General features: G+C 38.9%; 1 protein-coding gene and 1 long non-coding RNA gene across 8 annotated transcripts in view; one reads left to right on the top strand and one right to left on the bottom strand.

Annotated features, from left to right (window-relative positions):
- The window catches only part of HEPACAM2 (HEPACAM family member 2), a 61183-nt gene that overhangs the window by 33748 nt on the left and 550 nt on the right, over positions 1-26885 (top strand). For 3 of the 7 annotated variants that reach the window (XM_069587418.1, XM_069587414.1, XM_069587416.1), the window contains exons 4-9: positions 4263-4559; positions 17034-17159; positions 17248-17272; positions 17365-17402; positions 19028-19101; positions 22763-22872. In XM_069587418.1, the coding sequence (XP_069443519.1) occupies positions 4263-4559; positions 17034-17159; positions 17248-17272; positions 17365-17402; positions 19028-19101; positions 22763-22872 (670 nt within the window). Of the gene's footprint in view, positions 1-4262; positions 4560-17033; positions 17160-17247; positions 17273-17364; positions 17403-19027; positions 19157-22762; positions 22877-26885 lie in introns of those variants that run through there. The other 4 variants (XR_011256579.1, XR_011256580.1, XM_069587417.1 and 1 more) reach the window with 2 other exon arrangements.
- LOC138439126 (uncharacterized) overlaps positions 19593-26885 on the bottom strand; it is a 50841-nt gene continuing 43548 nt past the window's right edge. Inside the window, exons 2-3 of the long non-coding RNA XR_011256581.1 lie at positions 20730-20792; positions 19593-20137 (exon numbers count right to left, since the gene is read on the bottom strand). This is a non-coding gene — a long non-coding RNA (uncharacterized lncRNA). The remainder of the gene's footprint in view (positions 20138-20729; positions 20793-26885) is intronic.

Here is a 26885-nt window from a genome sequence, read left to right as displayed (position 1 = left end):
AACCCAGTAACCACTGCATTTTGTGTACAACATATGGCACTGCTCATGGGAAAGTGCTCTAAGTGATAAATATGAAAGAAAAAAGGGTCATTCACAGTAAATACTTACCATCTGCTCCCAAACAGGATGGCAAGCAGCATCATGATGGAAATTTAGGTTCTGTTCCCACCCAGCCATAAATTGTTAAACAGAACAGATGATATATGATTTTACAAGTCACTTAGTAAACACCCATTCCTGAGGCAAAGGTTTCATTTCTAGTGAGAGTTCTCTGCCAAGGGCAAGAAACTGAACCACAGTCAAAATAGAATTATCCATCTGTTTTCATCTTCAATGTCAGAGGCCACACTGGTTGAATCACTCAAATATCCTCAGTTGGATTGCTCATGCTATGAATAATATGTTAGGCTGCATTTCAGAGTAAACGATGGTCAGCTTGCCGTGGTAATGAAGAAGGAAACAGCATCATCGTGCAGTCAGAAGAAAGTAGATTGTAAGCAGTATGTAGAATGTGATAGACAGATAGGTCAGTCTATGTGTGTGCGTGTAAGAGAGACGGTGGGTAAAGAAAGAAGACTTAGGACTTTCCTGCTTAAGAATCTGTCTGCTGATGCAGGGGACACAGGTTTGATCCCTGGTCCAGGAAGATACCACATGCCACAACTACTGAAGCCCGCTCCCTTGAGCCTGAACTCTGCAACAAGAGAAGCCACTGAAATGAGAAGCCTGGGCACTGCAACTAGAGAATAGCTCCCACTCATCGCAACTAAAGAAAGCCCATGTGCAGCAGCAAAGACCCACTGGGCCAAAAAGAATAAATAAATAACTTTTAAAAAACAAAAGGAAAAAGACTTAAAGATCATACCCTGAAATATGGATGTTCGTTCTCTGAGATGAAAACAAATGAGTTTTCATCTTCATGCCTCTCTGGAATTTTAGGATTTTCTGCAGTGGAATGTATTTCTTATAAAATCAGGTAAAATATGCTGAATTTTAATGAGTCATATCAGAAGCAAGGAACTTAAATTCATTAAAGTGTTAGGTTCCGAGAACTGAAAGAGGTGCTTGTGTGGGGACTGAGGAAGTTTGAGATGGTTGATGCTAACTCTGAGGAACCAGATATAGCAGATAATTAAGACAGACAGAAAAGATTATGCTAATCATGAAATCCAATAAATGAGGAAGTAGAAAAATCAAAATAAAAATGAGTATAGGGAAGATGAATAAGGACAATCAGATTCCTTTCTTTAGAAGCATGTTTTACTTGAAACTAGAGAGATTATTAAATTAGATAATCAACCTTATTCACCAGCCTTCACTTTAAATTACTATGGGCTTCCTCTGCAAATCACACCCGTTCTCCAAAATGGAAGAATTACTGCTTTTAAGAATATGCCATTATGTTGTGAGAAAGTGAAAGTATTAGTCATTCAGTCATGTCTGAATCTTTGCAACCTCATGAACTGTAGCCCGCCAGGCTCCTCTGTCCATGGAATTCTCCAGGCAAGAATACTGGAGTGGGTTCCCATTCCCTTCTCCAAGGGATCTTCCTGATCCCAGGATCAAACTCAGGTCTCCTGCATTGCAGGTGAACTCTTTGCTACATGAACCACCAGGGAAGCAGTCCTAAAGTGATTCCAAATGGAAAGTTCCCAAAGAAGTTTTGAGTAACGTCAGCAAATTTTGAAAGCAATCTTTATCATCATCATGTGTGTTCTCAAACGACTTGTTTTTATACTCATATCCTATAAACTCTGAAAACAAGTAGAAAGACAAACTTGTAGTGAGTGACCACCCTTCTCTTTTTCAAGCCTTCCTTGCTCTGCTCTCAGAAATGCTCTCAAGCGTCAGTCTTTGTGACAGACTGGGGTCTTCTGCTATTCCAAACCTCTGTTGATTCCTCCCATTGGTTTCCTATGATGTGAACCGTAACCAATGTCCACCAGACAGTGACCTTTGGTTCCCTAATATTCTGTCAGTGCTGTCAACTTGAGGGGACCTTGCTGCTGCGCTGGAGCTGAGATAATAGCAGCAGGAACCGTGTATACAGCACCTAACACGTCAGTTCTCCTCACAGTGCCTAGAACAGTATCATGCATGCAGGAGCATCTCAGTATTGATTTTGATTGAATGAATGAAAACAACTTTTCATCCCCATTACACAACTAACTATTCAATGGTTTTGCAACACACAATTCTAAAACAGAGATTTTCCCCTGAGACTGTATCACAGCATGAAATGAGAAAACAGTGAGTTCTAGTACAGTCCCAGGAACGGAGCATTCATTTCTCTGCACTTGAATCCTCCATCTCCAGTTCCTGATTACTTTGAATTTGAAGGTACTTCTATGTTTGCTTTCTAAAAGCAGGATCATCTCATGTATATATATTAATATAAATCTATAGTTTTCCTTCAGATGCCTCTGTGTCTTTAGGAAGCAGATATGTGTAAAGTGTATGTCCTCTGGCTAAATACAATTTACTGCTATGTACCTTCACCGTCTGTTGTATCTTAGGAAATTTGTCTCCCCAGTGGTAGGTTGGTCAGAAAATGCTGGCATAATGGAGAACCACTCTGGGAATCGGCAGATTTTGAGGTTGACTTTGAGTATCCAAAGTAACAAGCCTGGCATGAATCATGGCATTTCAAAGATACCAAGATTGGCATCCCGTCACCTAGTCAATCTTTTTATAGCAAAGGTGAGGAAAGTGAGACCCCAAAAGCTTAAGTGGCTTTTGAAGAACATTTTGCTAATCATTGAAAAAGTCAGAATTTAACCTAGAAATCCTACTCTCTAATCACCATATTGTGTTATTCCACATAATGAGAGATGAGCAGGTGTTGCTTTTTCAAAAATTAGGACGTTTGAGATTAGGTTATTTCTAAGCAAACCATCAATAACCTTATCCAGTTTATAAATTCCTCGAGAGTAGGAACTGTGTCTTATACATTTTTTATCACTCACGTATTAAATATATTATAGAGCACTTAGTATCTCTAAAACAAGTATTTTTTGATTGACTACTTGATTAACTGAGTACAGAATTAATATGTATTTAGACAATAATTTATTTTACAACAAATAATACAGTTAGGAAAACAGACACTGTTTTGAAAAAGAAAGTTACACAACTTGGCAGTTTTTTTTGGAGAGGTAATATGGATAATTAAGTACATATATTTTAGAATCCTAGGTCTGCTATTTAATAGCTTTGTGACCATGGGAAAATTAAATTTTAAATATCTCTTCCTTCATTTTATAATGGGAATAACAATTACCTCATATGGTTGCTTTAAAGATTAAATGTGGTTGTCTGCATAAGTACTTAAAGTGCTTTCAGATGGCTAATAGCCAACAAATACTGGTTATGATCAGCTAAATTATGAGCACATTAATACCTAAACCTTAAAGTTTTTAGAATATAAGTCAGGATATAACTGAATGAGAAAAACCTGTCTAGCTGGGGAATATTTTTTTTTAATCTCTCTTATTTGTTCTCTGAAGAAATCAATGGAAAATGTGTCTTAATCTGCAGACAATTTGGTGCCATAGAAACAGCAACCTGCTCCAGGAATATTGGTGTGTAAGGAAAAATCACCATGGGATAGCGATGATTAAGTAGTTTATTGATGAGAATGAAGATGTATTTTTTTCCAAATGGAATCCAAGCTTAGCTTGTAGGGAGGAATTTTTAAATTTTTTTAAACTCTTAAAATGTCATGAAAATACGGAATACTCCTGTACTTTTTTGCATAAATTTGTGCTCCATGTTAAACAAAGTAACTTTTAAATATTTGCATCAACTGTCCCAGCACTTAGAAGAAAAACAGATAATACTCAAAGAAAAGTTGTCAAAGAGAAAGTAGTAGCCATAATCTATTTTAAAATTACTTTTAAGTACAGCTGCAGTTTCAGAAAAATGGAACTTGTCTAACAAGCTTATAGATTTATCTATACATGACTCAAAAGCTTAGCACCACAATTATGATAACAGTGTCTGTAAAATTATATCCGAAGTTTCAAGGCTTTCACTGTTTCCGACAAGTTCAATCACATCTCAAATGACTTCCTTTTCCATGGATATCAGAATAAAACACTTTTAGGTCCTTATTGTTTACTGAGAGTCTAAATGAGGACCTAATTGCCCAAGCTTACACGAAGACTTTCATGAAAATAAAATGGTGCTAAACTCTCCCAAACTCAATAACTATATTGTGATTATTTATGTCACCCCTATATTTCTCTTTTCAATTAATGTAGATGGACCTTATGGACTTCGAGTTAATTCTGATAGAGGACTAAAAGTAGGGGAAGTGTTCACTGTGGATATTGGAGAAGCCATCTTGTTTGATTGTTCTGCTGACTCTTATCCTCCCAACACCTACTCCTGGATCCAGAGGACAAACAATGCCACATATGTCATTAAGCATGGGCCTCGCTTGGAAGTTGCATCCGAGAAAATAGCCCAGAAGACAACTGACTATATGTGCTGTGCTTACAACAACATAACTGGAAGGCGAGATGAAACTCACTTCACCATCATCATCACTTCTGTAGGTAAGTGGAACGTAAAAGGCAGGGATCCGATGAAACCCAAATGCATGTTAGCCTTGCTCTGCTCCTATTTTATACTTATGTGGAAGAAAATATCATTGTGTGTATCATACTCTAGGAAACTCTTTTTTGAGTTAACTAAGCCATGGTTTCTAACAGCCAAAGAAAAAAAACCCAAAGAATAGTGGAGAGAGAAATCAGTTGCTAGCTCTGAGGGGCTATAAAGAAAAAGAGAATTCAGTACAATCCTTCTAAGTGTTCATTCTTGCTTTCCTGATTTTACAAACAGGAATAAAAGAGAAGCAGATTACTCATTTATAAAAGTTTATATATACTGTTGCATTAAGTCAGACGAACACACCTCCGTGAATTAGAAATACGATTTCCCTACCATCTGGCTTCCTTCTCACTGTCCTTCATGGGCTTCCCTTCTTCTCTCACTGTATGAAACCTGAAATCTGTGGGATTTAGCAACAGGGGTCTCAACACCTTGGAAACTACAGAATTTTGTAAAGTTGTGAAATTTGGCGTTTTCTAGAAGTCATCTAACTTTTAGAAAGGTCATAAATCCAAAAAGTTAAGAATCATTGCCTAAAATACTCATGTCCACCAAATTCGCAGCTTTCTGAGCCTTCTCTTCTCTCTTCAGTATGACGTTATTCACTCCCATAGTTTCCTGTGACACTGGTACATCCCAAATGTGTAAGGCTCTAAACCTGTATGCACAATTACCTTCTAAGTGTCTCCACTTTGATGTGCCAGGGGCAGCATACAGGTCCAACATACCAAAAGTGACACATCTTCTTTACCTTCAAATTGCGCTTCTTTCTGTTTCCCTGTTTAAATGAATGGTCCTAGTAGCTACCACCCTTAGCCAGAAAGCTAAATGCCATCCCAGACTCTTTTCTCTTGCTTATTGCCCAGCCCAACATCCAATCAAGTTTGTCCATTTTCCTTTCTTCCTATCTCTCAAGTCCATTCTCCTCTCTCCTCTTTCCTCCTTCTTTCTTTTCTTCTTCTCCTTTTCCTTCCCCTTCTCCTCCTCTTCCTCCTAAATCTCTCCATTTATGCCTTCTGTTTCTTTGTCTTTATAGCCCTGGTGCCTAGGATAGGACCCATTACATAGAAAGTCAATGCATATTTTTTTTAATAAGTAAAACAAGAATATAATCCTTAGAATTTTCAGTACTTGACCTGTAGGCCATGTGCATCAGAATCACATGGCGATATCTAATAATATATTTTCATTAAGATACCTCAGACCTTTCGGATCAGGACCTGGCAGCTCATAAATGGGATCTGAATATTCAGCAAGCACAAGCAAGACACCCACTTGTTTATGGTGACTTTTTTTCCTCCATAGCCTATTAAATTTATTTAAAAACTCATAATGAGCCATCAAGCATTATAAGACTATTATAAATATACAGATTGATAAATATATGGTAGGTGGGATCTTCCCGAGACTCCTTAAAATTGAGGGTATTCATATTTGCAAAAATCATCTGCGTACACTGGAACTTACATACAGACATGGTAAGGTTTTGTTTTTACTCTTATGAAGAAAATGCCACACTATCTAGAAGAGTGCTATCCAGTGGAACTTTTGCTTTGAAGGAAATGTTTGATATCTGCTCTATCTAATATAGTACTTCCTAGCCTCATTTGGATTTTCTTCTTTTTTTCCTCTTTCTTTTTTAAATTATGAAAGCAATTTATAAGAGACTTGGAAAGCACAGAACAAAGTTGCATATAGTTTCTCTATATATTGCAGTTATTTTAAAGTGGATAAATTAAGAGTTTTAGTTGGAGTTTCAATATCAAACTCTCAAAAATTAATGGAATGAATAGACAGAAAAGTAGAAGGATATAGTAGACCTGAAAAGCACCGTGAGTCAATTCAACATAATTAACATTTATACAATTTTTACACAACAGTAGTATGCAAATCCTATTCAAGTTTCCATAGCTCATTTGGCTTTTGAGCACTTAAAATATGGTTATGCCACTGAGGAACTGAAGCTTTTGTTTTGTCCCTATTAATTTTAATTTAAGTATTTCTAGTGGCTAACATATATCTAGTGACTACCGTATTGGACAGTGCAGTGCTAGAATTTTTACCTGAATTATGCTTCACTTGGGCAGTAGTTAATAACATATTTTCCTTATAGATCTCAAAAACATATATGTGTTTATGTTAGTCTCTCTGTCATGTCTGACTCTTTGCAACCCCATGAACTGTAATCCGCCAGTCTCCTCTATCCATGGCATTCTCCAGGCAAGAATACTGGAGTGGGTTGCCATTCCCTTCTCCAGGGGATCTCCTTGACCCAGGGATCAAACCCAGATCTCTTGCACTGCAGACAGATTCTTTACCGTCTGAGCCACCAGGGTGTTTAGGGTTATATAAATCAGGCAATCAATCTTTCATTATTTGACACCTGTTATGGGCCAAATACTAGGGTAAATGCCATCTGAAAAAAAAATAATTCCTGCTAACAAGATGCTCATAGCCTGATATGGGTGGGTGGCAGGCATGTAAGTAAACAGCTAGCATACTTTACTTTCTATTTTACCAAGTTTTTAATATATTTAACCAGCTTTTTACCTCAGTGGTTAACTGAAACATAATTTTTAAAAACAGCATAATTAATTATGTAATTTTGTGGCAATCTGGATGTTGTCTTAGACTTGTTCCTCATACTCATTGCAAGTGAAAATATGTCTATGATATGTAGGTGTGTACTGCACTGAAACCTTTCTTACTATCTAAACTTTTTCCATTAATATTCAGCCAAGCTATCATCATAATATCAGAATCCCCCAATATTTGATTCAGATCTTTTTACCAAAGTCCAATGACAGCTACAGTCTTAATATCAAATAATTACCTTTTGCAAAATCTAAAAAACCTGTTTGACCTGTACAAAGACCAGACATTTGTTATTATTGTAACTAAGAAGAGCAGGTGCTTATTTTTTGGAGTGATTCAGTGTTGTCAACATTCATGACCTCTTTGTGGTTTGTAGAGCTGTTTTCCAATCCCCAAATGTCCACATAACTTAAACAGTAGCAAATGGCAAAGAAAATCAGTAGTATTAATGTGTTTTAAGTATCTGATTTTTAGAAACTTTTCTAAATCAATGAATCTCTACAATGCAAATTAAAGGTACAAGCCAACCAGGTGGGTCAGTGGTAAAGAGTCCAAATCCACCTGCTAAACAGGAGTTGCAGTTTTCATCTCCAGGTCAGGAAGATCCCCTGGAGAAGGAAATGGCCACCCACTCTAGTATTCTTGCCTGGGAAATCCCATGGACAGAGGAGCCTGGCAGGATACAGTCCATGGGGCTGCAAAAGAGTCAGACATGACTTAGGGAATAAACAACAACAAAGTACAATGAAAAATTGGACATCATTTGTAACTGTCAGTTGGACACTTACTGACCACCCATTCTGATGAGCTACCTATATTAATATCTGTGGAAAATGCAAAATAATTTAGGGTGGTGAGATTTCTGCCTTTGAGATATTTTTAAAACCAAGTTACGTTTGATATAACCAGGGTCTAGTTGTAAGAAACAGAACATCTTTGTTTGTAATGAGGCAAAGAATGTGGCCAATCAAAAAAATCTCAGCAGTAAGACATGAGAGGCGAAGGAAGAAGGAATCAAAGATGACTATGTAGTCATAAATTTGGAAAGAAAACAACAAGCACCAGAAATAATCAAAGGTTTTGATTATTTGATAGGGACTTTCAGTTCAGGAGAGGAAGACTAGAGAATATGGCTATTAGCTCTATGTTTTCCTGCCTGTTTAAGACTAAACCAGATGGTGCCTCCCCCCTCTTTGGACTATGATTCACATCTAAGTTATCAGTGGACCTCTTTGTATCTTAGTAGAGATATCCTAAAGAAGACAGGGGAAATAGGCAAAGTCACACAGCTAGTCAGTGATAAAGTAATATCTGAATTCAAAACCCCATTTTTTAACCACTGAGTAAACTGTCTCTCTTGACATTGACTGAGAGTATCAATGTCTAAAAAATATGTCACATATATATAAGATATGTCATATATTTGTACAAGATAGTATGTGTTTTCTTATCACCTTAACTAACTTTATGCTATAAACAAATAGATACTCTGGCTTATCCAGACATGTATACTTTCATATTAGTGAGAAATAATGAAATATTTGTAACTAAAAGTAATACCTAGTATGTAACTTTCAAGAAAAGAATAGCAATTAAAGTAGTAACTTAGCATTCATATTTTGGAAGAACAATGATTTTATTACTGTAATTAAAGACTTTCTTGAATGCAAGTATCCCTACTTTAAAATTTAACTGGGTCTAAATCACTATTGTGACATGCAATATACATAAAATAAAAATGTTTATAATCAGAATTCAAATGTTCACATTTCATGACAACATTCCAGTGAACAAGTTATTAGAGTTCTCAAGAGCCATATGGCCACAATTAGAGATTTAGCCATAGTAGAAATATTTTTGTATGTGATCCAGCAAAATTTCTAATTTTTTAGTATCTATTTCTAATTGTACAACTTTTCATAAAAAAGAGAATGGGAAAATGACCCTACTCCTAGGCAGGAAAATGAATTTACTGATTTCTGTTAACTACCTAGAAATTTCTCTGGTTAAGATTTCCAGAAGATGTATTTCACTTTAGATCATGGAGGATAACAACTGAGATGAGCTACAACCCTTACATCCAGACCCCGAAGGCTTAGGTGACATCCCATAAGCATCTATCACAGAACAACTGTGTCTGTCAAGTGGGGCTGTGGTAGGGTGTGGAAATAGCATGCCCCCAGTAGGCCATCTTCATTGCCATAGGAACATGAATCACTGGCCATAATCAGCTTACAGACTGGATGGGAGTGATCTCAGGACTCCATTCTGATCTAGAAATAGACACGCTGACTGGTGGCATATGGCTGTCTTGTTTTAGGTGCAGTCTCTCAAACAGCAGGGCTGCGATACCATGGATACCACACCTCTTGCCTATATTTGCACTTAATATGTTATTTCATTTTATTTGTTTGCCTAAGGAGGGGGCAAATAGCATTTGCACTAGGGCTTTGGTAAATGAGTCAATCGTGTTTAAATAAGGGGGAGAATAGCATGCTATGTGCTAAAGAGTACAAAATTCTCTGAAAGAAAGAAGAAGGGGAGCTGCTACAAGTGTCCAGAACCACATTTGGGATTCCTGTACGTTCTCTGTGGCAGTAAGGTCAGAATCCCCCTGTCATCTCAGTTTCAGTCTGGGTTCTAGAAATCCATCTCTCTACAGCACACTTGCCTGGGCGCTGACACCACAGCAACTGTGCCACTTGATTTCACCCTGGACAAATCTGACATACTTTATTTTGTAAATTTCAAATACTGAACCTGGTAAGTTTTGTGTATCCTGGTAGAGAGAAGCAGTGTTTTGTTTTGTTTTTAATTGGAGGATAATTGCTTTACAATGTGGTATGGTTTCTGCCATCAGTTCAGTTCAGTCACTCAGTTGTGTCTGACTCTTTGTGACCCCATAGACTGCAGAACACCAGGCTTCCCTGTCCATCATCAACTCCCAGAGCTTGCTCACACTCATGTCCATCGAGTTGGTGATGCCATCCAACCATCTCATCTTCCGTCATCCCCTTCTCTTCCTGCCGTCAACCTTTCCCAGCATCAGGGTCTTTTCCAATGAGTCAGTTCTTCGCATCAGATGGCCAAAGTATTAGAGCTTCAGCTTCAGCATCAGTCCTTCCAATGAATATTCAGGACTGATTTCCTTTAGGATGGACTGGATTTCCTTTAGGATTGTATGGTTTCTGCCATACAACAACACAAATCACTCACAAGCATATATACATACACACACACACACACACACACATATATATATATATATATATATATATACTCCTCCCTCTTGAGCCTTCCAACCACCCTACCCCCATCCCAGCCCTTTAGGTCAGCACAGAGCGCTGGGCTGGGCTCCCTGTTTTATACAGCAGCTTCCCACTAGCTGTGCGTTTTACACATGGTAGTGTGTAGATAAACAGATCGATCACAGTGCTACTCTCTCAGTTCGTCCCACCCTCTCCTTCCCCCACCATGCCCACAAGGCCGTGCTCTATGCCTGTATCTTTATTCCTGCCCTGCAAATAGGTCTGTCAGTACCATTTTTCTAGACTCCATGTTTGAGAAGCAGTGTGGAGAGAATCAGGACGCTCTAGAAGAGAAGGGGGACTAAACAGGGAAGATCATTAGTTCTGAGAAAAGGATTGCCTCTCTTCTTCAGTCTCCAGGGAGAGGATACTTGCCCTTAGCCATGGCCAAGGTTTTGAGCTGACAGGTGCTAGTCACCTCAGGATACTTTCTGATGGAGGGCTAACAGAGGCCACAGGGGAGAGAGGCTACAGGGCAATAAGGAAGGAGCCTGAAGAAATAAGGAAGTAATGTTAAAGAGAATGAGTTGGATCCCCTCTAGGACAGAATGTACAAATTTAGTCATTCCAGGAAACACAAAGTAAAAGGGACAAAAATTTAAAAATGAAGGAGAGGGGAGGAGATGTGTCTTATCTCATTTAAACATCCAGTCCTTGTTTTTTGAACCTACTACAAGGCATCAGAATCATAGGAGCGCCTGGCAGAGCCAGTGTATGCCAGAGTGTAACTTCAGCATTACGAGAAACACTCTGAAATAATAATTATTAGCATATTTTCAAGCTTAAGGGGAAAAACAGCTGAGACTACATTAAAATATTTTTCATTGTAAAGTGTACTGTAGACAGTTGACCTGAATAAATTAGCATTGAATTTATTTCTAGGGACTAGGGGATATTGAATTTTAGTGAAGGCAGTCTGGCTATCAAGAAGTGAGAGAGTTGGAGTACATCAAACCTGGTGTTAGAAAAGGTTAGAGGAAAAAGTGAATATATTGAGCCTACCTGCCATTTGTTAAAACCGTTACATTTTTGGCAATCGGGAAAAAATTTATTTCTCCAGTCTCCATTCTAGGACTTACCATCTATGGCGTGTGTTTTCATTTCTCTGAAACTATTTCTTCATCTGTACCTATAAATGACACTTTCAATTTCTTTATTATTTTCATTATTACTGATATGACATACCTATACCAAATAAATGGGAAACAAATGTACATTCGGTTTTATACATATATAATGCACCTAAATTTGATTGTGTATATCTGAAAATTGGCTAATTTTTATTTCAGTAATTGGACCTAAAATGAACAAATAAAAGAATTCACTTGCTAAAAGCGGTGCCCAAGTAATATGCTGTATCTTAAATCATGCCACTTTATTACTTAGCATTTTTAATCAGTTTTTTCTGCTGTTACTTTGCTTTTGTATCACTGCTGGTGTCTCAGACCATTCTGTTTGCCTCTGTCTTATTGATAGCCACACCAGAGTATAGGTCCTTCTGAATTTACACTTTAGAAGTAAAATTGAATAGATTTGTTGAGCTTCTAAAATTGTACCTCTGAAATGGTAGAGAATGTGAAATCAGTCATATAAAGAATATCATCTGGAGATACTGGATCTGAAGAAGAGACTTCTCAAGGGAGAAGTAAGAGCTTCATCAAACAATCGATGTGGCATCATACAGGGTCTGATTTATTTGTTGTAGTTCCAGTTGGTAGAACCAAGTAGATTTGGGCGTAATGATTTAAAGGATTTCTATTTCTCATATAATGGTCAGGCAAAAGTGGCAGAAAGAGCAGAGAATTGTAGTCAGCACTACTAAATTAAATTTGAGTCCTATACTGGAATTTTAGCTTGAACATCTTTAATATGAAACTTGTTATTACTGCATTGTTTTGATTTGCATTTCTCTAATAATTAGTGATGTTGAGCATCTTTTCATGTGACTGTTGGCCATTTGTATGTCTTCTTTGAAGAAATATCTATGTCTTTGGTCCATATTTTGATTGAGTTTTTTGGGTTTTTGATAATGAGCTGTATGAGCTGTCTATATATTTTGGAATTAAGTCTCTGTTGGTTGCATCATCTGCAAATATTTTTCCCCAGTTCTTAAGTTGCTTCTTTGTTTTGTTTATGGTTTCCTTTGCTGTGTGTGCAAAACCTTACAAGTTTTATTGGGTCTCAACTGTGGGGTGTTTTTTTTTTTTTTGCTTTTATTTCTTTTGCCATGGCAGACTAATCTAGGAAAATATTGCTGTGATTTGTGTCACAGAATATTTTGCCTAAAAGTATTAATTCTGATTAGATTATTTTTCATCTCTAAAATCTAAGAGGCAAAAAGTGTATAACAAACAAACAGAGAGGAAAAGAGAAATAAAATAAACTCCTAATAAAACCAAATTAAGACAAAAAAGGAGACAGCAAAAATGTAGGGTATGTAGGAAAAATCAGATTATAGTTAGAAACCAAAATATATTAATAATTACATTATATATTAATGGACCATATATTCCAACTAAAAGACAAGTATTGTAAAGCTAGGTATTAAAATACTATTTAACACTTATAAGAGATATACATTATATAAAGGATTCTGAAAGTAAATGAGTGAACAAAAAAAGCCATGCAAATGGTCCAAAGAAGCTGGTGTGGCCACACTAATACCAAAGAAATTAGATAAGAATTAGATATATTTCTTAAGACAAGAAATATTACTTTAGGTGAAAAATGGACATTTCATGAAAATGAAGTGGTCTGTTCAGCAGGAAGATATAAAAATTATGAATTTATATGCATCTACTAGAATAGCATCCAAGTACATCTAATAAATAGCAAAAATTGACAAGAGAAATAGAAAAATCCACAGAGTGGGAGATTTTAGCATATTCCTTAGTGACTGATAGAACAAGCAGTCAAAAACCTAACAATAATACAGAAAAACAATTTAACCTAAATGAAATAATATGAATATTGCACACAACAACTACAGAATTCAGGGGATATTATTCAATTAATAAGATTGTTGCCATGTATGAGAGTGATGGGAAAATTATTAATTCTTACACTTAGGTGATGAAGATGATAATACAGAGAAAATTTGAAAATGTATTTTTTCCATAGCCATTACATTCTATACGGCCAAAATATATTTGAGTTCCTCCAATATTCAAAAACTATTATCCATTTTAGCAAAGCAGTTATTCAAATTACCATTAAATGAAGTTCCAACAAATGTCACCATTGTTTCAGTTTCACTTTAATAAATGTCAACCAACATTCATGGTGAAGTTACACTTGTTTATCTCTGATGTAGACTATTTCTTTGCTGAATTGGATAATAACCAAGCATTTATTTGAAATCTAATAGTTGTTTCAAAATATGGTTGAAAATACACGAGTTCAGCAAAAATCAACAAAAACAAGCCATGAGAATCAGTTAGATATCTGGAATTAGCAATAAAGAGTATTGCATACTTTATTATTAATTCTACACATCTATCACATCAGTAAAATTTATGACTTTTGTGTGTAGATATGCGCATACAACTTTTTTGATCCTCAGTTACTAGCACACCACTGCATTGTTGTTGTTCTTGTTGTTCGATTGCTCAGTCATGTCCAGTTCTTTGCAACCCCATGGACTGCAGCACTCCAGGCTTCCCTGTCCTTCACCATCTCCCAGAGTTTGCTCAAACTTGTATCCATTGAGTCCGTGATGCTGTCCAACCATCTCATCCTCTGGCACCCCCTTCTCCTCCTGCCTTCAATCTTTCCCAGCATCAGGGTCTTTTCAAATGAGTCAGTTCTTCGCATCAGGTGGCCAAACTATTGGAGCTTCAGCTTCAGCATCAGTCCTTCCAGTGGATATTCAGGACTGATCTCCTTTAGGATGGACTGGTTTGATCTCCTTGCGGTCTAAGAGACTCTCGAGAGTCTTCTCCACACCATTGCAGATAGTGTCCTGTTTGCATGAGCTTCATGTGAAACTCTCTTGGCTGCCTCAAGTCATGTAATGTCCAAGCAACAGGAGAACCGAAAGGCCAGTCACTCCAGCCTCCTCATTTTACTGCTGTGAAGACCCAGGCCCTTAGAGGGAAGTAGCTCATTCAGCACTGCCCAGCTCTCTAGAGAAAACAAACCTGTGAAGTAGGAGCACGGTATCTGAAGAAAGGCCTAGACCCCACACAGCGATCACCCAAAGGCTGCAACAGTTACCGACTAAAAGGCCAGCATTTTAACAGTGGGAGAGTGTAACTTTTTCTGCAAATCATTAACCGAGAGAAAAGGAAGAAAAATTTCTAATAAGTTTTGTGATGTTTTGGTCTAGATCAGAACCAATTAAGTTGCAATTCTAGCTCATTTTATACTACCTTGCTTTTATTTCTTCTACCCAAAGCTGAAAAAAGTTTAATTTACAACCTGTTTAAAAGCAATAAATACTACATAGCTATTGTAATGCCATAAAAAGAACATTTTGAGGACTTCTCTGGTGGTCCCATGGTTAGGAATCCACCTACCGATGAAGGGGACGCAGGTTTGATCCCTGGCGTGGGAATAATCCACATGCCGCAACGCAGCTAAGCCCCTGGACCACAACAACTGCAGCCTGTTGCAGCCTGTGCACTCCTGAGCCCATGTGCCACAACTACGGTAGCCCTGCACCCTCGAGCCCATGCTCCACAACAAGAGAAGCCACTGCGAGGAGAAGCCTGCACACCGCAACTAGAGCGCAGCCTCCACTCCTGCAACTAGAGAAAGCCCTCACACAGCAGCAAAGACCCAACACGGCCTAAATAAATAAACAGATTTAAAAAAACATATAAAGAAAAAAAGGGACTCTCAAGAGTCTTCTCCAACAAGAGCAATTCAAGAGAAAGGCAAGGAGGTATCATGATTCCCCTGACTTTTTAACTGGAGTTTAACATATATGATATACACTACATTATAACAAGATTCAGGGAAGATTAAAAAGTGCAAGTGTTGTAGGTAGAAAAGCTGAGAGACTATATATAGGTCCACAGTGAAAGAAGGGAAAGATTAAATTTTCATCCTTATCTTGGCTGCTGGAGGCCTCAGCCAAGTCTTTGTGGTAAAAGTCAACAGGATTCAGGCTGGATATTTATTGCAGAGTTGAGTCTCCACTGTGTTCTTCACCGCACCCAGATGCTCCAAGCTGTTCTCCACCATGGCAGAAGGGAAGTGACATCCCATGATTGTCACCCCCACGTTCAACTGGACTGAGGTGGGCAGCTACCACCATTCATGTCCTGATCAATAACTGATTCACATATTATATAGAAGACTTCTGTTACTTGCTTTTGTTAAAGGTCACAACAATTTCTGCTTCATAGATTAACTCTCTGACTAAGCATGTTGTAGTCTGAAACTAGTGTCAACTTTGCCATGCTTAGTAAATTTTGTCAAAACAGCATCAAAATGAGCAAGCACAGAGTGTCAAGAGTCTGGTGTCTCATCTGGACTCTGCCACTTACTTCCTGAGTGACCCCAGGGAAGCCTCAGATTCCCCATCTCTAAGAGGGCATAATACTAATAATGTGCTGTGCTGGGCTTAGTTGCTCAGTCGTGTCCAATTCTTTGAGACCCCATGGTCTGTAGCCCGCCAGGCTCCTCTGTCCATGGGGATTCTCCAGGCAAGAATACTGGAATGGGTTGCCATGCCCTCCCCCAGGTTCCCAACCCAGGGATGGAACCCAGGTCTCCTGCATTGCAGGCAAATTCTTTACCCTCTGTTCAGTTCAGTTCAGTTCAGTCTGAGCCCTCCCTAATAACATTGTTGTGACATCCAGGGGTTAATACGTACCATGAACTCTTAGAATGGAGACTGATGTATTGTAAGCACTCAACAGGTGTTAGCTATTAACACTATATTTTATATAGGAATATTAACAAAAGGAATGACTTTCAAACCAAAGTGAATTGTAGTCGAAAGTGGGACTTAAAATATTCTGTTGACAATCACCCACATTTTATTTTAGAGATTAAAATCTCTTTATTATTCAAAAATTAGTAATGATTTAAACTTAACACCTCTCCTCTTGCACATTTCATCACACACCACCACTCTAGAAAATCCACATACATGAGCAGTGTTAAAAAAGTGAGGTGGGAAGAGAGAGAGTAGCCTAGCATCTGGGGATGTTCATATAATGAGATCAAACAGATCCAAGTTAAATCCTAGCAAACACTATTGAAAAATATGACATGAGCTATTTGCTACATCCAGTATAACATAATGGTATTATCCTGAACAGCTCACCACATTTCCAGTCATAAATATCCTTAGAAAGTTTAGTGTGTATTCTCAAATAAGTGTATTCCTTCTGTTAGGTCTTGCTCAGACTCTGTATATGTGTATATGTGTGTGTGTGTATATAGTATAATATATATACATTTGCAATACTGTACCATTTACAATAAAGCGTAAAGTCAAGCTATATAATAATTTATTATTGATCTTTAATAAAAATATTAAAATATACTTGTCTTTTTATTTAGGAATAGAGAAGCTTGCACAGAAAGGGAAATCATTGTCCCCTTTAGCAAGTATAACTGGAATATCACTCTTTTTGATTATATCCATGTGTCTTCTTCTCTTATGGAAAAAATTTCAACCCTACAAAGGTAGGTTAAAATTTAAAATATATATATGAATGGTTTATATGTATACTAAAAAGTATCTTACTGTGTTTTTTTCTTTCTTGGTTTTTAGTTATAAAACAAAAGCTAGAAAGCAGGTAATGCATATGCTTCTATGAAAATAATTTTTCTCTTGAATGCTTTCTCCTCAATGATTAAGACTGACAGAAACACCAATTTGTCTTTTCAGGCCAGAAACAGAGTACAGGAAAGCACGAACATTTTCAGGTAATGGCCAGGCTGAGAGGGGCTGTGTATTATCATTATTAATATATATTGTTAATATTAACCATTCTCTACAATGTACTATTGAGGTAACAGAATTCATCCCTTCCCAGGGTGACTGCCCTCACTTCACGAAGTGCTATCCCTTGTATTAGTTTTCTGTAGGTCACATAGATCTGTAAGATAAGCCCCAAAAGACACTTTCAACAGCATTTTACAGGCAAGAGAACTAAGGCTCAGAGAGACTATCGTTCGCCCACCGTCACTGACCCATATTCCACTGATCCTCTTACAGTTTGGGAACTGCCCAAGTGTTCTCTCGCTGTGTCAGTTTGTAAAGCAAACAGTGCTGGCAGCTCCTGTCCGGGGAGAAGAGGAAAGGGGGGGTCCCCCGGGTTGCTGCTTCTCCGACCCTAGGGGTGCCCCTCACTGCCATCACTTCTGACTCCCGCCTGAGTTGTTATGTTAACAGTGGGGCTTTTGCTCAGGCCTTAGAGTCAAAGGAGCTGGATTTCTGTCCCATATGTGCCTCTTCCCCCCAGTGTCACCTTGGGAAAATTATTTTTCCTGACCTCGACTCATCTCTACAATAGAGCTCATAACGTCCCCTCAGGGTTGCTCTGAGAATTAAATCCAGTGTAATAGGTGCCTAATACAATGCCTTGATTCTTAGTAAACATGGGTCTTCTTCCCCTTATCTAGTCCTTCTCATGAATAATAAAGTGTTGGAGTTCTGAAAGCTCCCAGAGACTATCTGGAAGAGCCACCCTCCATCTTACCGATGAGAGCTTAGGTGATATTGGACTTGCATATTCTATTTGGTATGCATAGGCAACCATGAAGTGAAGTGAAAGTTGCTCAGTCATGTTCAACTCTTTGCGACCCTATGGTCTATACAGTCCACGGAGTTCTCCAGGCCAGAATACTGGAGTGGGTAGCCTTTCCCTTCTCTACGGGATCTTCCCAACCCAGGAATCGAACCCAGGAATCGAACCCAGGAATCGAACCCAGGTCTCTCACATTGCAGATGGATTCTTTACCAGCTGAGCCACAAGGAAGCTCTTAGTCGCTTATTTTTTTATTATTAGTCCTGGTGGACTCTGTTGGATCTAGCAGGATACAGCAATATTATGGGTGGATTAAGAGCTGCTCTGATTGACAGATTGAGGCCTTGGTGGCCATAAGTCTCTAGTAACTGAAAGTTACAAAGGGCAAAGCTGCCCATATGTGTTTATTTGAGTATATATGATACACCACTGTTCCTACACCAGACTTTAAGAATAATTGTCCCAATTCAGTTTTAATTCTGAGCTTCAAAAGGAGTGATTTCCAGTACTACTTAGTGGCAGCGTGACTGTAGAGGATTGTTGTCGCTGTTCAGTCACCCAGTCACGTGCAACTCTTTGTGACCTCATGGACTGCAGCAAGCCAGGCTTCCCTGTCCTTCACTATCTCCCAGAGTTAGCTCAGCTTCATGTCCATTGAGCCAATGGGAAATGTTAAATTGGTTTTATACACACCACTTGAAGCAAACCATAAAGACTGCTTTATAAAGGTTTCTTTAAAAAAAAAAAAAAGTTGCAGTTCAAGGCATTTGGTTTGTAAGGAGTATTTGTTTTCCATTTCAGGCCACGAGGATGCGCTGGATGACTTTGGAATATACGAATTTGTTGCTTTTCCAGATGCTTCTGGTGTTGCCAGGGTTGGTTTTCTAGTGGCTGCTTATCCTAGAAGTAGCATTCTGCTTCAGCAGAGGTGTAAGCAGCATTCCTTTGAACCTGGGGGCACTTCAATCCAATGGCTGCGCCACCCTCAGCCGTATTGACTCACTCTGTAATGAATGACAGTGCCGGGTGTGGGGAGCTAAAGTGTCTTTCTAAGCCTCTATCAAAAACGCTAACACAAATAAGGAAATTACACGAATTCATGAGCATTCTTTACCTGGTAAGCTCAGGGGAGAGAGAATTAACTTCATTGAAGGTCAAAAGAATTGAGTAAAGGAGGGACGGAGAGACCCTGGTTTAAGTCTTTCTGTGTCACTTTGATAACTGTGGACTCTCTTCACTGACTCTCTCTGTCATTTAAGTTTCCCCTTTAATTCCCCCTCATATCTCCTGAGGACATTGCAGAGACAATTGATTATACAGGTACTTTATGTTCTTCAGAAGAAAGGTAGTGTATAAACCCAAAATATGCAGGTACATATATTTATTTTTTTCTGAAGGTGTAAGAGAACTTTTATACAGTTGAAGCTTTTTTTTTTTTTTCAGTCTGCACAGACAAGGTCTTTGAAGCAATCAGTTTTGTTTAAGAGACAAATAGAATGCTTCTCTGAGCTAATCAGCTCATTAACATTTTTATAGATTTATATACAACCGATCTTTCCTGTTTCCTTATTCCTCTGTGATAGTTCACCTAAGAAAGGGGCCCCTGAAATGAACTACTTGCCTCTTGGGCATTTTCATTTCCATTTTTTAAAACTATTTGCCATTTGGGATTGGTTGTCGCACTTGTCCAGAGAATTCTAAGGTTCTGAGGTTCATCCAGCAAGTTACCTGGCCACAGGCTTTATTTTTCAAATGCCCGTGAATAATGGAGGGGGAATGATGGAATTTCATCCTCTTGTGGGTGAGTCATAACACCAGTGTCCACATCATCACTGGTAAAGGGCAAAACGGCATTGCAAAATCTTGGCATCTCCTGTTCAGTCTCAGGCAGGATAGGCTCACCGTTCACTTCTACAATCAAAAAGACAAAAATAAATAATTTGGTGGATCAGTTATTTCAGAGACAGCTCCTCATCCTGATAGCTCCTCAGCAAGTACCCCTCTCAGGCATGGCATTTAAATGGGGAAGCAGGAAAACTGAAGCCTGATAAGACCTGGAAATGAATTTTGAAGTCATATTTTATTCCTAGGGATGTGTTGGAAAGGGGTGAGTTCTATGTAAGAAACTTTAAATTTATTCTTGCAATTAACCAGTACTCAGTTTTAAGATTGTATTCAGAGGAACTCTGTTTGCTCAAAATGCTACGGCTCTAAAGAACCTAAGGCCGAGAAATGAATGCTTGATTACATACCAGAAAAGTGAAAGTGTTAGCCACCTAGTCATGTCCAACTCTTTGTGACCCCATGGACTATAGCCTGTCAGGCTCCTCTGTCCATGGGATTCTCTAGGCAGGAATACTAGAGTGGGTAGCCATTCCCTTCTCCAGGAGATCTTCCCAACCCAGGGATCAAACCCAGGTCTCCTGGATTGCAAGCAGATTTTTTACCATCTGAGCCACCGGGGAATCTGTTGTAAGTGGAATAACTCGATTTGGAACCATACCCATCTTCAAAGATGAAAACTCCTGAGGAATCAGCTGAGGTCTTTCATTGGCAGTTCCAGGTGCTTTGGGACGAAGTGAGAAACCAACACGAACAACCCGAGAGAGAGGAGGAAAAGGATCCATGTTAGAAGCAGCCAGAATTGTGTGAAGATCAGCAGCTGAGTGCAACGGCTTTGACAAAGGAATAAGAATAACATTGCCAAGATCTCAAAATTGAAGTTAAGAAGGGGAATGAATTACTAACTTTATGAGTTTTCAAAAATCAGAATCTGTCTTTTAGTTTCTCATGATACATGAATAGATGAATACTTCTCTGTCTACTTGCTATACCTTTCATTGTCCATTCAGCACTTCTTTTTGGGAATTGTACAGAAAGCAATGGCATGGAATGAGCAAATTTATTACTTGCTAACAGCTCTAGTATTAGGTTAGGTAAGCAAGTTAGACATTTTCTATATAGATCGCTTTTTTAAATTTTTTAAAGACTTTTTTTTGCTGTGGACCATTTTTAAAGTGTTTATTGAATTTGTTACAATATTGCTTCTGTTTTACATTTTGAATTTTTGGCCAGGAGGCGTGTGGGATCTTAGCCCCTGACCAGGAACAGGACCTGCACTCAGGGTATTGGTAGGCAAAGTCTTAACCACCAGACAGCAGAGAAGCCTGTAGGTTGCTTTTATCATAGTCCCTGAAAACCCCTATACCAAAGAAAATCAAGAGTTGATCTTCACTCCAGACTCTGAACCAAAGTTCCCTTGACACAAACTTGATGGGATAAATCGAATCACATAGCCTAGGACTGTTGTGAAAGCTTTAACAAGTAGAATGGAAATAGGAAGTTTCCAGAAAAACCTGAAGCCAAGATGTTCCAAAGTGATCTGGCAAGTCAAATGGGGATAAATAAAGAACTCTTCAGATGATCTATACAGTGCAGAGTCCTCTACAGGTAGGACTATATAAATACAAAGGACTGAAAGTGGCCACAAGTACAATGAACGTAGGATGAGTTGGGATGAGGAAGGGAGCCAGACTTTAGCTAAGGACTTAGAAAGCAGTATTTATAAGAATAACAGCATCAAATATAAGAAATAGGAGATAATGAAACAAAAATGCCACTTGCAATAATAAAATCCGTATTGATCTTAACCAAGCATATGCTACTATACTTACTACATTCATCCAAGCCTTTATTTTTTTTAATTAACAAGCTTTATAGTATGTTTTATTTTGTTAAATAAAAGCATCCAGTATTCCATTCTATGTCTTCACTTTTAAAGCCCATTACTGCATTCAAACCAAACCATCTTCCCTTGTATGTTCTGTATTTCTTGGTACTGTCTTTACTAACTTGTCACTTGATAAGGGCTTCCGGCTATTCATTATTCTTTTTCCTAAACCACCTTTGCACACATGATTGGCAATTAGTATCAAAAAGCTAAGACTGAGATATAAAGGATAGTAATATATGCTCTTTGATTCTAAGCTATCCTGATAGCGTCTCTTCTGCTGTTTTTTTTCTCTTTCTATTACACTTCCTTTACAGTACTGCCAGCTTTTTGCTTAAATGGAGGAAAAAAAGTGATAGTTTGCCCAGCTATTCTTCTTCTGATCTCATAGCCGTGCCACTGCACAAACCACTATAGGGTAAGTGCAAGGAACTGTAGCAAGGAAGAAATGGATATTGAAGGGAAGTTGTTATTGTTTAGTCACTAAGCCATATCTGACTCTTTTGCCACCCCATGCACTGTAGCGCATCAGGCTTCTCTGTTTATGGGTTTTCCCAGGGAAGAATACTGGAGTGGGTTGCCATGCCCTCCTCCAGGGGATCTTCCCTACCCAGGGATCAAACTCACATCTTCTGCATGGCCAGGTGGATTCTTTAGCACTGAGCCACCAGCAAAGGCCATGAAGGGAAGTTAAACAGTTCTAATTCTCTCATCATCACCTCTTCCAGTTGTTTTCACTTCTGTAGCGTAGTGGAAATTCTATTTGCTAGTCTGCCAATTTTTTTTAATGTGCCCTATTTTTCTAGATGCCAACAAGATCTGTTCCAGCTTCTGATGGTGTACCACGGCAAGATTTGCACAGTACAATTTATGAAGTTATTCAGCACATCCCTGCCCAACAGCAAGATCATCCAGAGTAAGTATGAACTTGCTTTTGATGATGATACATTGAGAGGGCTCAGCATTCAGCCCCCGCTGTCCCCAGAGTTTATTGAAAGGTTCAGAAGAAAAAATACATTAAAAACAGAAAATTATAGCTCCTGTACATGTGGACACACTTTCCCACCTGAAAATATCTCTAAGAAATAAAACAGGCAAACGTACAAGTATCTTCTGGGGCCAAGTACTTGGGCCAGTGGACCAGACGCAGAGCTCTAGAATTAACATTTCCCCAAATGAATCCACTTCTGGAGAAGAAAGGGGTCGTTAGGCCAGTTCTCAAGCCATCTTGGTTATCTTGCTGACTTTCCAGTGGCTGTAGGGTTTTTGGAAAAGGAAATGGCAACCCCCTCCAGTATTCTTGCCTGGATAATCCCATGGACAGAGAATAGCAGGCTACGTACAGTCCATGGGGCCGCAAAGAGTCAGACACGACTTCAGCAACTAAGCACACATGTAGTGGCTTTAGAGTCAGTGATCTATCACTGCAAATGGGTGTGTTCATGTTCAGTCACTCAGCCGTGTCCGACTCTGCAACTCCGTGCACTGTAGCCCACCAGGCTCCTCCGTCCATGGAATTTTCCAAGCAAGAATACTGGAGTCGGGTACCATTTCATCCTCCAGGGGATCTTCCTGACCCAGGGATCGAACCAGTGTCTCTTGCATCTCCTGCATTGGCAGGCGGACCACTACAAATAGGACCAGGAAAAAAAAAAACCCTGCAAAATGTGCCCAACACTGTCCCCATCAAATGCCCACCTCTCACATATTCAAAGGAGTCTACTCAAGTGAATAGAACCACCATGGTAAGGACTGGGCTCACTCCAAGTAAAGCCCAGAAACTGCTCATCCAGTTAACCTGGGGGCTGGCACCAGGCAGTCACTTTCCCTTACCATAGGTGGAAAAACTGTGCCAAGAGCCTTTTGGAATAATGAAATGAACTTTCTTTTTTTGAGGGCTGTAACTGCCTGCAGGCATAACTGCCATGAATCATCGTCCATCATTTCTTTATTTGTCATTTATTGACTTTGAAAAGAACATCAATAACCACACACAGGAACTTCCCCTTTGGCAAAAGAAAACAGTTCTAGCAAAGTAATTCGTGCACACCTCTGCGTAAATACCAAAAATAACAGCTAGCAGTGGATGACCCCACTCCAGTACTCTTGCCTGGAAAATCCCATGGGCGGAGGAGCCTGGTGGGCTGCAGTCCATGGGGTCGCTAAGAGTCAGACGACTGAGCAACTTCACTTTCACTTTTCACTTTCATGCACTGGAGAAGGAAATGGCAACCCACTCCAGTGTTCTTGCCTGGAGAATCAAAGGGACAGGGAAGCCTGGTGGGCCACTGTCCATGGGGTTGCAAAGAGTCCGACACGACTGAAGCGACTTAGCAGCAGCAGCAGTGGATGAATGCATGGGAAACCGTCTTCCAGGGGGGAGACCCAGCCCTGGGGGGCCTGTGCATTCATTTAAGGGCTGAATAAGTGACAAGCGCACCTCAGAGGACCCCAGCAGTGCATTCCTTCTTGTCTCAACGAGCCTGGAGAAAAGGGAGTCAGGTAACTAGGAGCAGACTCTGACAGAGCTGGGAGCTTCGGGTTTGAAAAGAAAAGAAAATTGCTTTGTAGCATTATGTTATTAATCTAATAGGACACCATAGTGGAATGTTATTCCAGGACAGTTAAACAAAACCGCTGTAAAATGATACCTAACCCTCTTTACTGTCTGGAATAGAAAATGAGGGTGTACTTTTCCTTGTTAAAAATATATAGAATTTTGAGAGTATGGTCTGCTTCCTAATTTTAAGATTTTATCTGCTTCCTAATTTTAAGATGGTTTCCAAGCAAAAATTTTGCCCTATTTAAATTCATTTGTTTTTCTATATGTCCTTTATTCTATATTTTTCCAGTTAGCCTGCAAACAAACCAAAGGAAGACTTGAGATTTATCTTTTAAGTCTCCAAATAATGAAATAAATATTGATTTTCAACTTGGAGTATGGCAGCTGTAATTTCAGAACACCAAATAAAACAATTTGCTGAAAAAAAAAAGATTCCTCAAATATAAAAAAAAAAATCATCCTCTGAAATTAGACTGCTTTCAGACATGAACAATATCGCTAGAATTTCTTGAGAGTATAAAATTTTATTTCAGAAATAAACTTTGAAGGTTGAAAATATTACCTAACTGAACTGGTGTTTAACAAATTGGTAAGTTGGCCTGTGTTCATATTCTAGCTCTTTTTCAAGCTCATTAAGGACTATTTAACTGCTGTTGAGGACATGCTCCTTCCAGGGGCAGTGCACTCAAGACTCCCACACACACACACACTCCCAGCCCCAGTGCTTCCCACGTTGCAGAAGCCAGTACTCGAGAAACCAAGCACCACACTCAGGGAGTTGGAGAACTCGGGTTTATTACACTGGTGGGCCCAGAGGACTTAACACTCCAAGCTCTGAGCCCCGAACAAAGGGATTACAGAGTTTTTATAGACAGACTGTAGTGGGCAACACTAGCTCTTAACAGGCTGGTTTAAACTAAGGGGTTTTGTGCACAGGAGCAGCAGCCAAGATGGGGAGGGGCGGGGGGCGGGGGGTGCCTGCCTGGACAGGCATGATGAAGCAGGTTTGCAGGAGCTGGGCTGTTGCAAAGAGCAGGACAAGGGTGAGTGAGATAAACTCCAGTTCCTAGTATTTCAAGTCCCCACTTTCTGAGACTACGTGACCTACTGATCTAGACTTTGCAAGGGGCAAGCTGAGTTACAGAGGCAGAAGGAGAAGGAGGTTATGTAAAGTTTCAACTTTTCCTCTTCACCCACTCCTCATCTCCTCGGCCTTTCTCTTCTCACCTCATTCCTCCCCATCTTCTGAGCAAGTTCCCTTTGTGTCTTTGTCTTGACTTTACCTCCATCCTGAGATGTCTTCCCTCTCTGAATCTGCCTTCTCTTTCCTTCTCCTTCTCTGTAAGGCTGTCTCCCTCCTCTCGAGTATCGCTTTTAAATTTTTTCTCCTCTTTCTCTCTTCCAGCTCATCCTAAAGGGGAGCCAACAGTTTTTTAAACTGTTGTTTTCCTTGAATATAGATGTGGCTACCTATTCTAAATTTAAAAAATAAGCCGGTAGAATATTTTCTTTTTATTTCATCAGAAACTGTTTTGCACTTGTATTTTTTTAATAGTCAAACCACAAACATCTCCAGGTCATTAACTATGTAGTAGGGATAGAGATTAAATATAAGACATAGTCTTTTAAAGGTTTCATAGTTTAGTGGGCTCCTCTTTGCTTGTTTTAACTGAAGATCAGTAATCCTTAGTAGAACAAGTATTCCTCAATAGAATAAACATTCCCTATGTTTAAGGAAAGGAAATGAATAAATCATTTTTCTTTCCTTATTATCTATGGTTTTATTCTCTAGGTCCAATTAAATTCAGAGATCAATTTCATGAATAATGCAGTATTACAGGTAGTTAGTGAATCTCCAGCATTCCCAGCTTGAGGTAAAGAACTGTAACTTACTGCTTTCTTTACCGCTATTTGACAGTTGGTTCTGAGATAGAAACATAGCCAAAATATTTTTCCTTTGGCTCTTGGACTATTATTCTAGCAGTGTTGTTTTCATTACTACACACGTCTCTTACCTAACTGAACTGGTGTTTAACAAATTGGTAAGTTGGCCTGTGTCCATATCCTAGTACTCGGTCATTTGTTTATTGAATTCATGGCTGCATTTATTTAAATGCTGTCTGTCGACTTCATTAAACACTCTTGGCACAGTTTGTGTTAAACCCAACTTGCTCATAGGACATTCACGTAAGTCAACCTTTTAGTTTCAAAAAGAAATTATCTACAGAATTGAGTGATGGCTTACTCTTTATACTTATTGACTTATAAATGTAGTTTTCTTGAACTAGTTCAAAGCTCTCATTATTTTCAGCTGTACAAGGGAATGAATGAATTTAAGGTTCTTCAACCTGTAGACCTGGAAATCT

This window comes from Ovis canadensis, chromosome 4 (genome assembly GCF_042477335.2).
Source record: "Ovis canadensis isolate MfBH-ARS-UI-01 breed Bighorn chromosome 4, ARS-UI_OviCan_v2, whole genome shotgun sequence".
NCBI classification, from domain to species: Eukaryota; Metazoa; Chordata; class Mammalia; order Artiodactyla; family Bovidae; genus Ovis; species Ovis canadensis.
This window is presented reverse-complemented; position numbering and strand designations above follow the sequence as displayed.